The 14,760-nt window shown below is 45.8% G+C and overlaps 1 protein-coding gene across 1 annotated transcript in view; it reads left to right on the top strand.

Annotated features, from left to right (window-relative positions):
* Nucleotides 1-1,517: 1,517 nt before the first annotated feature.
* Nucleotides 1,518-14,760, top strand: part of LOC144936930 (terminal nucleotidyltransferase 4A-like) — a 45,206-nt gene continuing 31,963 nt past the window's right edge. The window contains exons 1-2 of the mRNA XM_078864170.1: nt 1,518-2,387; nt 8,871-8,994. Of these exons, the coding sequence (XP_078720296.1) occupies nt 1,552-2,387; nt 8,871-8,994 (960 nt within the window). The 5' untranslated portion in view covers nt 1,518-1,551. The remainder of the gene's footprint in view (nt 2,388-8,870; nt 8,995-14,760) is intronic.

Below are 14,760 nucleotides of genomic sequence, written 5' to 3'. Positions count from 1 at the left end.
AAGACACTCAACTGTGGCTCATTTGAAGGCCGATGTAGACAAATTGTTATCAAGGCTTCACCCCCCCCCGTTCCCTATGCGTAAATTGTCAGGAGACCCCCCTACGCAAGCGTACGCATTTGGGTTAACCCCCCCCTCCACGCGTACGTACTAAATGGATGGCCCCATATTAAAATAACCAAGGTTCTTATATATATTTTTTTGCATTATTGATAACAACCAGCTTACTTATTCGATGTAAACACATTCCTGCGGAGGGAGCTGGTAGGAACGTTAGGTTGCTCGGTCAATGGCCAGGGTCAACGGCCAGGGCGTGGTGTATTCCGCAAATATGCCCGACTGTGAGGGCGGTCACAAGCCGGCGTGAGTAGGTTAAACGTTGAGTTTTATAAGGGCACCACGGGGTGACCAGCCCCTCCCCACCCAGCCCCACCCCTCCCACCCCCCACCCAGCCCCACCCCTCCCACCCCCCACCTCCTCACCCAGCCCCTCCCCACCCTCCCTGCACGACGGACACAATAATCCCCTGTGGGCTGGTGTAACCAGGAGGTTCCTACCAGTACAAATGCCCATATACGAGTTTGTGGCTCGCGTGGCACGCGTTGTGGGTTGACGCTGGACATCGCTGAGGGGACGGGCCAAATTCAACTGAAGATTTGTGTACAAAAAAATCTTCATAGCTCATCGGATTCCTCCAGTCTAAATAAACAATTATGATGATTGACATTCGCTTCGCCCTTCCATGGATCTTCGGTTTAAGATTCGTGGCACAGGGTCACATTTACCACTGTAATTCGCCACATCGACTAATTGGGGAGCTGCTAATGAAAACCTTGGAATCCCAACTTCGGTGTTGTCGCAAACTTGTGCCGCTTTGAGTGTTCAGTTTGTCCTTCCCCCTCAACTCCGCACCTCTGAATAGCAGCACGGTTGGCTACGTACGGAGCGAAAACATATCAACGTACAGTGACATACATACGCGTGACATTCCAGTTGCTTTGTGTTTATATTTACGAGATCTAACCCAACAAAAATAAAATATAATCCCTTCATTATGGACATTACGCAGTCTTCTCTGTTCAGTCATTCGAACATTCCCTGGCCTTCATTACCATTTGACAACAGAATCTCAGCTTGCCCGTTCTTGCCATCGATTATCACGTCGTTGTTTATCCAAACAACAACTTTGGACAACATTCTCCCTTGACCCCCTACCCCCACCAGGTCTCCCTGACGTCACCCACAACAGCCGGCTCGCTCGTGCGTCTGACGTCACCACGCCGGGTTTCTGACGAGCCGACGTCACCACGCACGCCCCCGTGCGTATTACATCACGCGAAACGTTTCTGATAAATGACGTCGCCACGCACACGCGAGCGTCATGACGTCATCGCGTCACACCCGCGAGCGTCATGGCGTCACCGCGCCGACGAACGTTAACGAGCAACGCACGAACGGCCCGCGTGCGTGATTACGACACCACGCAGGTCACCGCTATAAAACGTCATCACGCTGGCCGCCTACGTCACCGCGCCGCTAGAGGGCCGTCGATGCTGTCGTCCTCCTCCTCCCACCCGCGCCATCATCAGCAGCAGCAGCACCACCACCGAGCACCGCGACGCGCCTCGGAGGAGCCGCAACAGCAGCAGGGGCACGGGGCAAAGCGGCGCCCGCTCGCCGTGACTACCGCCAACCCCGCGGCGCCCGCTCGCCTCGTCCGATCTGCGGCGCAAAGGCGCGGGCCGAGCCACGACGGTTCGTGCCGAGTCCGAGTTGTCGTCCCCCCGCTCCCGCTCCGCTCTCTCCTCTCCCCGCCCGACCTCCCCGTCATCCTCATCATGGACCCGCGCATCTCGTGGATTCAGCCGGAGCAGCTGGGCCCCGCCAGCACCCTGTGGATGCACGTGTGGGAGAGCACGCAGGGCGGCCCAGCGGCCACGGGCCCCCCGCACTCCCCGGCCTCGCCTGGAGCCGCTTCGGCGGCAGGTGTTGGAGGAGGCCTCGGGCTAGCGGCTGTGGACGTGACCGCCGCGACTCTCTCGTTGCCTCCCGCTCCCTCTGCCACACCACCGCCGCCGCTGCTGCTGCTGCCTCCCGCCCGTAACGGCTTCGCCCCGGGCGGCGAGGCGGGACCGGGAGGCCCCGCGACCGTGGCCACCGCCGCCTTTGGTTCGGGGTCGTCTCAGGGCAGTGGCGGCGAGTGCCGTGGAGGTGGTGGTGGAGGAGGAGGTGGTGGAGGTGCCTGGGGATGCGCTGCGGCGGCCGCTGCTGCCGGGGCCGCGCGGGAGAACCGTGCGAGCACCTACGGCATGAACGCGCGCATCCTGGCGGGCGGCGGCTACTGCACCCCGTGGAAGCGGAGGGACTACAGCGAAGGCGTTGGCGGGTGCGTCTGCCTGCTGTTGTTGCTGTTGTTTTTGTGTGTCCAACGGTGTGCACCTAGCCTGGCACGAGCGCTGTGTGGCGGCGGCGTCGTGTCTCTCTCTTGTCCGTTGTCTGTCGGTTAACATTCAAGCACATGGATGGGGCTGTCCCGTGACCTGACATTTGAGCTTTTCCACAAGTCTGCGTGGCTTCGAAAGTACACCTAGCCTGGCACAAGCGCCGTGGCAATGTCTTGTACCCGTCGGTTGTCTGTCGGTTAACCTTTAACAAGCAACATCGATGGGTCTGTCCCGTGACCTGCCATTGAAATTGCCACCGTTGGCGTTGTTTCAAAAGTGCATCTAGCCTGGCACACGCGCTGTGGTGATAGCCACCGTTCCGTTGTTGGTGAATGTTTGCTGACGCGTGCGTTTGTGTTTTTGTCGTGTGTGTGTGTGGTGTCTGTGTGGTTATGACAGATCTAGAATTATTGTACATGCCGTGATGTGTGTTGGATGTGGCGTTTTGTTTGTGTGTGTGTGTTTTTCGAGGATTGCAGAGTGCTATTCACCAATTTTATGAGCAGTATCATTTGCAGTCGAACTCGCCACTGATGCGGTTTGAGCACCCACCCACATGAATTCTGTCACTATCAATCACTGCCATCACCACTAACGCTTATCTAATGCCAATTTCACTGCGATCTACCACTACCGTTAGGCACCAACCAATACCACCGCAAATCATTCCCAAGTCTCCCTTACAATCGATATCAACTACTTCCACCACAAAGAATTACCCGCGACTAACTGCTGCTGCCGGAACTACCAACCCCGAGCATTAGTCCCCTTGTCCTAATTACCACCACCGTCAATTTCGACCACATTCGTGCATTGCTACACTACTTCATAAGAAACAATTACTACTACCCAAGAATTCGAAACCCGATTAAATTAGCTCCCAGGGCAATTCTAAATAAACTGTTCTGTTTGGAACTCCCACTTTAACCAACCACTGCTCTTTGAAACCACCCACTAACTACTTAAACAAATGAATTTTTCATTCCATCTCAATAACCATCACCAGCGAGTCTCGGGTAATCTTCAGCCAGGGTTCATTCGTCTAGTGACTGTTGCCATCAACCACCGTCTAACACCACCTAAAGCTGTCAGTGTGACTTGCCTATTACCAATTCCAAAACCACTGGCACTGCTACCCCTCCATTACAACTCGTAAATCCACCGCTACTAACCCAATACCAACAAAATATAATCCACTCGGAACCACCCACCGCTGAAACTTCCAAATACTAAAATTGGAATTTATAATGCCCAGGTCCCCTCCACATTCTGTCAACTACTGCAGTTTACAGTATTACTATAAATGATGCTGTCACAACCACCACTACCATCAACCACAACTACAGTAATATGAACCATCCTCAACCACTTCTGCTAACCAACGACTTCTTAAAAGAATGATCATCACGAACAACAACAGGTTGATTTTGAAAGTGAAACTCCGTCTGTTTTATCGGTCATTGAAATGAGAATAATGTCTCTTTTCAATCTTCAGGAAATATGTTTTGAAGATGCCCAGTTGGCTGAAGCATTTATCTTTTTGTTTCAAAGTAAAATGGCTTATTATTTTTAAAGTGACCGGTTTTAGATGAGTTTATTTGAGCTGTGAACGTTACATAATCAGACAACTGCTACTACCTATTGGCCACAACCACTAGGAACTACCAATGCCATTTACTAATACCACTGCAAACTACCATTCCTCCAGTCACTCGCAATCACCCATAACCACCAGCCCCCTCTACCACCAATACCACCGTGACATATCCTCCAGCATTACCACAATCTACTAACACAACCATGAAAGCTATACTGCTGTCACTGCCTTCAATCGCTGTCACTTGCATTGTCCACCAGGTACCACAACACTGCCACCAATCCAATGTTAATTGCCAAAAACTTCCGCGACTACATTATTTACCACCGTTTAAATGCTGTTTTCGACCATAAAACACGAGCAGCACCAAGTAACAACACTCATCGCTGCCTTGCCAGGAAAGCCTCGCCAAGTCCTCTCGACACTTTTTCAGGAGGCTCCTTCCCAAGTTTGTGTGATCCCAGCTTAGTCATTTGTAAATAATAATTCTTCAGCATTGAAATTTTTGGCCAGTACCAGTAAAGTGTTTTTTTTTACGTAGACTTCCATTGTCAATGTTAATGTATTGTTTGTGCTAAATCGCTTTCATTACAAATATGATGTTCACAAGCAAACATTTAACATACGAAATTCCTCCGTTTGGTTAAATAGAACACTGTAAGTATTTATTTTACCGCTATTTAAAAGGTACGTTCGGTTGATTTCCACTTCAGTTGCTGGTTACATAATACCTCTTGGGGATTGTTTGCCTTAGTCGTGTAACTCATGCCAGTTTCATTGGAATATAAAACTTGAGTCGTTTATGCAACTTGGTGGCACATGTATTTTATACAATTGGCCATTGTGTTCCAAAGACTGATTTTAAATGTTCCTGATACAAAATGTTGCAAGATGTTTTTTTATTGAAGTTAGGATTCCTCTTTCCAGGGAGGAAAATGTATTTGTTTCTAACCGTATACCTCGAGTCTTTTAATTGGAAAGCACAAATGCAATGGCTTTTAGAAGCCGTTATCCAGTTCGGTTCTTTATAAAAAGGTTGATGGTCCATGACCCAAGAGCAGATATTGGACTTGTCCGGTACCATTTTGAGATAGCATAATTCGAGTGGTTCCAATTTCTCTTTTGCCAACAACAATGAATTACGTGAACCATTTAAATTAATGGCGTTATCGAATACTTTACTATTATTGGCCATGTAAATTGGTACTTTTAAAGTTTTGTTGCCTTCGTGTGTTACCAATTTCTGTTCTTGCCCATGGACTATTGAGAGTTCATTAAACCATATCCCTATTTTTACAAATGATCCTCAAAATAATTGGGAAGCAAAGGAAAAGGTATTAACTTAGTTTTAATTTAGAATTTTCGGCATATTATTCTTGTAGGTCTGTAATGAGGTTTCCATCCTTATTCCAGTTTGGGACTTTTTATCCACCGTTGTCTCTGTGGGGTTTCACCTGTCACGAGTGAATGAGTGCGTGTGAGCCTGTTTTTAACGGTGCCCTTTTTTTGCGTGAAGTCTGGAGAAAAGTGCCCCTAGAGTGAAGATGGAAATGATGCCCTTGGTATTTTTTAAATGTTTTATGTAAATATATTTTTTGAAGGTCTAAGCCAGGGCACTGGTTAATGTGCATGGGAGATTTAACCAGCCACAGAATCCAGTTATTCGGTTTTATGCCTCCTGAATTGTCCTGAAACCCATAGTACACATGCCCCAGACTACAAGTGGAATGCTGAGCAAAGTGTTTGAGCGGTGCCAAGCCAGTCTAGATTTAGCACTCACTAGTCCGAAGGCAACATTTGGCTTCCCTTGAAATTCGCTGCATTGGCATATTTTTGGGTCGCGATTCGATCCAAGAATTGATTTTTTTGTTGTTGCAATCATGGTACGCAGGATTCATGATAATTAAATATGTAATCAATTCCCTTATTTACCCAGGAAAGCCTCGCTGAGAACTGGAGTAAGATCCATGCATAAAGAGGGGTGACTTGAAGTTCCACATGAATAGATTCAATTTGTTCCTGGATTCTATCTATTGATCACGCTACCACAACATTTGATATTCCCGTGTAGTCCCCCATTCAGGTGCTATAATCCTGCTTTTCCTTTCTTAGAGTCTGAACTCTGACATGGGGCACATGATGATTTGGTCTTTAGAACTGCTTTTTTTATATTTAGTTTGTTTCCTTTCCCCCGCACCCCCGATTTTAGTGTGGTTGGCTACGTATGGTGCGAAAGAAGTTCAGTATACACCTCAGATTTTCATCATAGATTGATATCAACCTTTTACAACAAATGTACATGTAACAGCCCTTTGTCAATCCACTGCAGCAGCGGGAATTATTTGACCATATTTTACGATGCTGGTCGGTGCATTAATTGCAGTTTTTGCTAATTATATGTGAATGTTACGCTTGGGCTATTGAAGCAGGTAAAAGTACAAACAGAAGAGGTGCATACAAAAAGACTAAATGATAAAAATTAAGGGGAAAAAATGTTGATCCTTGAATCAAATCGCAACTTGAATCGTGTAATTTCAAGGAATCGACCGTGAGGTTGAATAGTTAAAACCGTGCAGCACTTTCACAGTAGGAATACTACAATTGCACATTATTCAGTCATTGTGTTGCATTGAAACCTGTAGTACCAATGTAGAAAGGTTATAATTTACTCGGTATAATAGGTTGGGCAGGTCACACTCTAATGCCTGCAGTTTTAATCGAAATTTTCAATCATATGTCCAGTCGTTACGACACAATGTTGATCGGTCTCAGGGTATCAAATAATCTCGACCAATGTAATTATATTTCACCTGGCTGATAAGGTGTCTGAGGGAGTGGTGGGGGGGGGGTAGGAGGCTTTTCTACAAGGGACGAGGGGAAACTCTGCAGCGGTCTCTGTGTCATGGGGGGGGGGGAGGTGCTTCAAGCATTGTTGACTTGCTAAAACTCACGGCGTGGTAGCATCAAATCGCTTCCGTCGTAAAATGTTTCAAAATATTGGCAGATATTGACCTCGGTGTTAATGTGTCGTCAAGCGTTAAATTAAATCACGAGTCTAAGTTACCATGACACAAAAATGCCATTGCAATCACATTCTACGTGTAAACGTGATGGCTGGCAAGCCAGAATGATTCTGCGTCAAATCATCGTGGCCGTTTACCTGGGCCCCCACTGATATTGGCTGAAGAGGTGTCGTTTGAAAGCTTTTGAAAAGGGGCTTTCAAGTTAAATGCGGCGTGTTTGGGCCTCTTTGATGACGAGAGCTGATGGTCACCTCGCGTAACCTACGACCCGTGAGATTAAATGCGCATCCATGCGTGGATTTGACACCGAATAACCCCTTTTGGGAATGAGCTACTGCAACGAACGAGGCGCCACTGGCACATTGTCGGATTTGATGTGAAACTAAAAGTAAAATCGCGCCTGCTTTGCACTGGCAAGCAGCGCTCCTCCTTGAGCCAGTGTTCGAGATTCCAGGTTCCACATCAATGACTCTGTTTGACTTCCCACCCTGTGTGGAAAATTATTTTCATCAACACCAGAGGTATGCCAGGCCACATTGACCCGTGATGGGGCTTTGAACTTGCAACTATACATGTGCTTTATATTTGGCATGTCATATTTAACCCCTCCCACCAGCCCCCCACAGTAATTCGATGATCTTTTGTGATTTGGCATCGTGTTTAAATTCAAGAATCCTATTAATTTGTTATTACGATGCCTTGAGATTTTCTAGTGGCTTCATAATTTGGCAACCGATATCAAACACAGTACAGCCTTTGCGTGATGTTGTATGCTTTGTATTACATGTCTTAAACAAGTCCAAAAAGTAAATTCTATTGGTCTTCTTGATTGGTTAGGCATGCTATCAGTGAGCACCTGTTTAGAGCAGCACCGCTAATGAGGGATGATGAGGCCAGCACCACACCTGGCTGAGTTTATATCTCTCAAATTTTGAAATTTACTGGTTCTGCAATGTGCTTGTATGCAGCCGAGTTGAACTAGCGGATTGCCAAGGGGGCTTCGGACACCACTCGTGTTGGCTATTGCCACCAATCAAACTCGCTTTGCCAGTATTGTATGCGCATTGAGAGTGACTAGATCACCATTCCTTGCTGTGGTACTTGTGCCAGAGGTAGGTTTTCTGGGATTAGATCACAGGGAAGACAAAGGTGTTGATATAATGGACTAGGATGGACCGGCATATGACGTTCCAATGCACACTGTGTATATCGGCTATTTCTATCAAAGACAAAGATCCCCCGTATAGCCTCAACAGACTTTTGGGGCAGTTGCAGTTAGCAAGCACCTATGTGCCCAGCACCATGCCTGGTGACTTTTGCCTCCCTTGTGGCAATGTTTACACACTGCACAGGGTACTCATTTGAGGCTAAATCGACCTAGGGGAGGCCCAGGACCAGTTCAGATGATTGTCACCCGCGTTGGCTTTTAGCGGGAATTGAGCGCAGCGCGTGAACTGCGACACCACCGCTCGCTAACAGCACTTGCCCTAGGAGTCTGTTTAAGGCTATATGGGGGATCTCTGTCCGCTATCAAAGACAAACGTCCCCCGTATAGCCTTAACAGACTGTAGGGGCAAGTACTGTTAGCGAGCACCTATGAAGGCCGGAACGGTACACGAGGAGGTGTGTGGCCAGCACCACGCCCAACCGCCTTTGTCTCCCTAGTGGCAATGTTTACACACCGCACCAGGTACTCATTTGAGGCTGAGTCGACCTAGGCATATACACACACATGCACACACCACCACAAACGGTGCGGGGCGAGTGATTTAAGTGACTGTGGGCCGCCTCTTGTGTTTGCGCAGCCTTCACGAGGAGGTGCTGGATTTCTACGCGTACATGTCCCCAGGCGAGGCAGAGGAGCGAATGCGCCGCGAGGTCGTGCACAGGATAGAGACCGTCGTCAAGGAGCTATGGCCGACCGCAGAGGTGCGACAAACTTGCACACACACGCGCGCGCGCACAACATGTGCCATAAAGTGACTTAAAACTTTCGTGACTGCAGGAATTCATATTCTTTTGTTATTTTGGTAAAGTCACGTAGAAAAAAAAAGAGGTGAATACAAAAAATATTTTTTTATTCACTTTATTTTTTCTTATTTTTTTATCTACGTGAATTTATCAAAAGAACCATAGAACATGTGCCTTAAGTATTTTACCCGGTGAAGCCTCGCCGAGTCCCCAAGGGCTCTTTTCAACTGGGGTCCCTGTATGATGGGCCCCACTTTCTCCAATTTTGTCTTTTTAAGGAGGACGACGGTCGCGTCGCTCGGTCGAAGTGCTCGTTGCGTCTCTTGAATGAAGTGTGACGACAACCGCGGGGTGTCATAGCGGTGATATCGCTCGCATTTCTAATGACACACTTGGCTAACTTGAATAGATTTTCTAATTTCAACATAAAAATTGTATATCTGTAATAGAGGTTTTGTTTAGATCGCGTAAATATAAATGTGTCGTTAAAACTGCCACCACCTGACACCGCTAATTCGTAAGGTTTGTCACGTAAACGAAACATACAATGAGAATAGGTTTTCCCCTTTTTTCTGGCAACAAAACAGATGTTAAGATGTTAAAACACCAAACTGAAACCTTTTACAAGGAATCATGTCTGCATTAACCACAATACTTGTGGTCAGAATGCCAACAAATAACGAATTCTGATAATATATGCATTGTCTATAAAGGCCTTTTGGTGTCCTCTGGTCGAACCGTTTTGAAACTAGGCTCAAAAGAAAGCTGTCTCTGGTGTGGACCAATCAGTTTTAAAGACGATGCATATATTATCAGAGTACGTTTTTTGTTTGCATTCTGACCACAAGTATTGCGGTTAATGCAGACATGATTCCTTGTAAAAGGTTTCAGTTTGGTGTTTTAACATCTTAACACAACTGTTTTTTTGCCAGAAAAAAGGGGGAAACCTATTTTCTTATTTTAGTACTGGCAAAGAAGGTCCCATGATGTAAAACATGCCATGTTCGTTATTAGTTCAGCAACACTCGTGTGTTGTTGAATAAGTTCACACCATTTTCCATTCTAGTACGATTTTTTTGCAGGTCATTACAACCAGCCTCATCAGGCGGCAGCCAAAGTTGTGGAGAAATCCTCCTGTTCCGGTCTTGAATAGAGGGATAAATGTGGTGCCATCACTTGTGAGCCAATCCGGTGTGAAGAGAAGAGGGGGCGGGATTAATGTGATCGTCTAAATTACAATCGATCTCTATTTTGGTTTGGTTATTCGCAGTTAATCACAAAGCCTGGGTAGATTTTGACTGGTGGTGCCCAATCTGTTTGGACGCCATGAACGTCCATCAACCCTAAAAAAAACAACCGGCAGTAAAAATGATGGATCTTTGTGAAACAACTCCCAAGTATCTGCAACAAGTTCTGCGGACCACTTCCCACATCCATGTGGGCCCCAAGAATCACGGGTTGGTGGACACCACTCCTCGACAAGATTCGAGTTTTTTGTTGTCCGGTTTACTGCTTTTTTTCTTTAGTGGAGCTTGTGGTAGGGAATTGGAGAGACCTCGCTGCTCGTACGCGAGGGCAACGCCCAAGCGCGTGCGAAAATTGGACGGGCACTCAAACTCTGACCACCTTGCAGCTCCCTGGTGTCCACCGTTGTCTGAAGCATTTCCATCCAGTTGTTTTAATCTAAAGCCGCACGTTGTTGAGGGAAACGAGTGGGCAGACCGTTGCATTAAGGGAGGTTCTGTTTTTGTTAGGCGTTTCCTAGGGAGTTAAGAACACGCAAACAAACGGACGCACGTGAATGTGTGCGTGCGCGCGAGCGAACAAAAACAACGCCCGGCCAGGGGAACGTTATGAGTGGCCTATGACGATGAGCTGGAGTGCCGTGTTCTTGCTGGAAGACATCTCGCGCTGTACCCTTTTTTTTAAATGCTAGAGTTTGCGCCCATGCGCACGTGTTTTAACACACACGCTTCTACCACACGCACACTCGTTCTAACGCACGGGCAATAATCGCTCCGATGAGAAACGTAACGGTAAGAGTTAAAAAAAGAATTGGGGGTGGGGGGGAAATTGCGCATGCATCCTGTTGCGATATTTTTTTTCCAATGCGTTTTGTCTCTGGAACTATTTAATTTGCGATTTTTGTAAGTCGACAGGTAGATCTCCGGGCCAAATGTGTGTGTGTATGTACGTTGAACTTTGGCACCGTGCGTAGCCAACCGTGCTAATCGGAATTTATTATTTGCAAATATATATTTGCAAATAATGTTTGTCTCGATGTTTTTGGCTAATCCTGCGATCGTTGTGGCCGGTTTTCAATCGGATGAATCTCACATGGCAACACTACATTCACACTGCGGGTTCGTTCATATTGGATCATCTTTATGCTCGTAATAGTGACACGGTCACAGGCTGATGGACAAAGCTAATGCATCAACGCTTTCAACAATAGAAAGTAGGAACAAAAGCTCGTTTTTGAAGGTGTGTTTGCTGCTGATATTGCCAGAATGTGTGTGGTATGTCCTTTGGACAGCCTGATGGACAGACACAAAATATCCGCGGGGTAACAAATAAGTGGCCTATTTACTGCTGCTGCCTTGGAAAGGGAGCGCACATTTGTCGGAGTTGATGTAGTGTCGGCAAGATTTGACCTTGGCGCGCAATGGTTTTAAGTTGCTTCCTATGTACACCGAGCGTCTCCCTTCTCGTACACGGTACTCTCTCCTGCACCTCTTTGTTAGGCTCATCAACCACAGCGGTGATCTTGGTCCGAAAAAGGTTGACGACACTTCACAGGATGGAGAAAAATAGCAAGTTTACAGCTTGCAGTTTAAATTTCTATTTAAAGCTTTCGTGACTGCAGGGATTCATATTCTTGGTTCTTTCGGTAAAGTCACATAGAAGGGAAATAATAAAATTATAAAAATAAAACAATGAAATTGTCATGACGTTTCGATTGCAACACAAGCAATCGTCATCAGGTGTGAAACCCACAGCAAGAAAATTTGAAAAAACCGCCACCTTTTTTCAAAATGTCTTGCTGTGGTTTTCACACCTGATGATGATTGCTTGTGTTGCAATCGAAAAGTCATGACAATTTAATTGTTTTATTTTTATAATTTTATTATTTCCCTTCTTTGTGACTTTACCGAAAGAACTGAGAATATGAATCCCTGCAGTTTGTTTGAAGTCAATTTTAAAGTCTGCATTAATACCTCCGTTGGAAAGAAGGGTGTTTGGTCTCTGATCTCTGCTTGTACAGATGGGGGACAGGGTGACAGAAGTCCCGGTTTGGTAGCGGGAGCGTGTGAACCTTAATTTAGCCCCACCGGCAGCTCATTAATGATGCTCGCGAGTGAGTGTGTGTGTGTGTGTAACGCCGGGCCGCGTAACGTCGCCGGCGAGCTGCCGCCACCGCCGCGCATGCTCCCGTTAATACGATGTCGAACACGACAAACAAGGTTTATGGGCGTTCTCTGGTCTGACATTGGTGAGACTAGGCCATAAAGAAGGCTGTTTCTGGTGTAGGTCAATCTGTTTCAAGGACAATGCGTATATTATCAGAAGGTGTTTGCATGTTTTGCCACAATTGTGTGTGCGTGTGTTTTTAATGCAGACTTTATTCCTTGCAAAAGGTTTCTATTTGGTGTTTGAACATCTTAACACGTGTTTTAATTGCCAAAAAAGAGTAAAATATATTCTTATTTTGCATGGTATTCTACTGGCATAAAGGTCCCATGATTAATATTAATACCTTTTGCCACGTATGAGATGAATTTCTAGACCTTTATGGCTGTATCCAAGCCTTGGTGGCAGTGAGGGGGGGTTCATGTAAAGTTTAATGAGAGCTGCCAGGTGTCCCATTTTTGTCAGTTTAGAAATTGATAAGCAATTGCGTCCTTAGCGCATTGAAGGGTGAAGCTTAACGTTGACTCACAAGTGGACGCAAAATAATTGCCGAGTCAACAGTGCGCATTCGTATGTTGAACTTCTTTCGCACTACGTAGCCAACCGTGGTTATTGGAGGTGTGGGAGAAGGACACGAAATTATACGGCAGGGGCTGATTTGCACCACAACCACTGTTGACTTCCCACGAGGTGGTACTCGTTGAATGCATGTTGGAAACATGGCTTGCTTCTCCCCCCCCCCAACACGGAATCTGAACGCGAAGCAAGCCACGTTTCCGATAGTCGGAGGTGTTCTCCAGCCCCCCAGCGCCGCTTAGTCTGGAGATGGGGACTGAAGCTAGTTGAGTGTTAGATCGTCACTTACTACATGCGATAATAATCACAATGGCAACTTAAACCCGTGTGTACGATGCGAGATGTTCGCTGTCAAATGAAATCATTAATTTGGTGTTCTTCATCCATTTTGGGATCGCTTTCTGTCAAATCTCGTGTGCTGTCAGAAAATACTGTTTATCGTTTGGGGATGTTGGTGTTGCGGCACATTCTGACCTTGCGGCACGCCTGTAATGCAGTGGATCGGGACTTGGGTTGACTTGACTTCGCAGGTGGAGTCTGAAGCCGGGTCGCTTGAGTAGCTTGGTTGCATGGCACGGATTTGCCCTCCTATGCAGATGTCTCTGCAACATGTTGTGAGCAGTTGCGTGGTTTTTTGAGAGATGAGACTGCTCATCGATTTAGGAGTGACAGTATCCCATCACGTACACGGCTGTGATTGTTCGCTACGATCCCGAATTCTCTGTTTTCACTTCCTTGTTGCATAACTGCTCGCACATTTGGAGACAAATTGGCGGCTATTAAGTTGCGTGCTTTTGATAGCCAGCTGGTTATGCAACTGATGTCCCAGTTCTGGGCCCAGCTTGAGACTCCCACCTCCAGGGAAAGGAAGTGTCTTGATTTACGAGCTGGTACAGCGCATAGGTTTTGATAAAAGGGATATGTGCAGCGTTTGGGCGTTCTCTTGTAGTGTACGTGGTTTTTCACTTGGTGCAGTATTTTTTTTTCTTTCCACGCCAAAAAGTGCTTGCACGTTCTAACTACTTCATCCATATATTGTAACTAGTTCATGAAGCCTGTCTTCACCAGGCAAACATTTTCAATCATTTTAATAATTAACCTGATAGGATTTTTTCGTACAATTTTCATCTACGATCAGACACTAGCAACTACTCAGTTTTATTCGGCAAAACATAATTATTGACTACTTGATTCAACTTGTTATATTTAAAGACGTACCCATAGGAAACTGCTAAATTGAAAGATTCAGTTTTTTTTTATAAGAAAGAACACAAACGAATGAACTTAACACTCTGAGGAGAAGTTCGTATCTTATTGCATTTTTCGAATCATTTGGATTTGAACATCATAAAATGCGTATTTTTTTCATTCAAAACTCCTTTAATCCAAAATATCTCAAACATAGAAGATAGAAGAATGATTCTCACTTTAATTTTATTTTCCGTTTAATGCTTTATCAAAGGAAAAAAACCTGCAATCTTATTTTAACCGGTTTCTGAATGACACTCACAAACATGTTTATGCGGCACTTAAAATCGAGATTTGGGGGCCTTAAAATAAAAAAAAAATCTCAGATTTTCATATTTATCATTTTTGTGTCCTAAAAGCTACATAATGTACCAAATTTCAGCTTTCTACCTTGTCGTGAAGGACCCTCAAGGTTTTTGAGACACACAGATTAAGATTGTTATTCATAGAGATTGTTAACGGCTAATCAATTCCCTGATAGATTCACTG

This window comes from Lampetra fluviatilis, chromosome 17 (assembly GCF_964198595.1).
Source record: "Lampetra fluviatilis chromosome 17, kcLamFluv1.1, whole genome shotgun sequence".
Classification (NCBI taxonomy): Eukaryota; Metazoa; Chordata; class Hyperoartia; order Petromyzontiformes; family Petromyzontidae; genus Lampetra; species Lampetra fluviatilis.
This window is presented reverse-complemented; position numbering and strand designations above follow the sequence as displayed.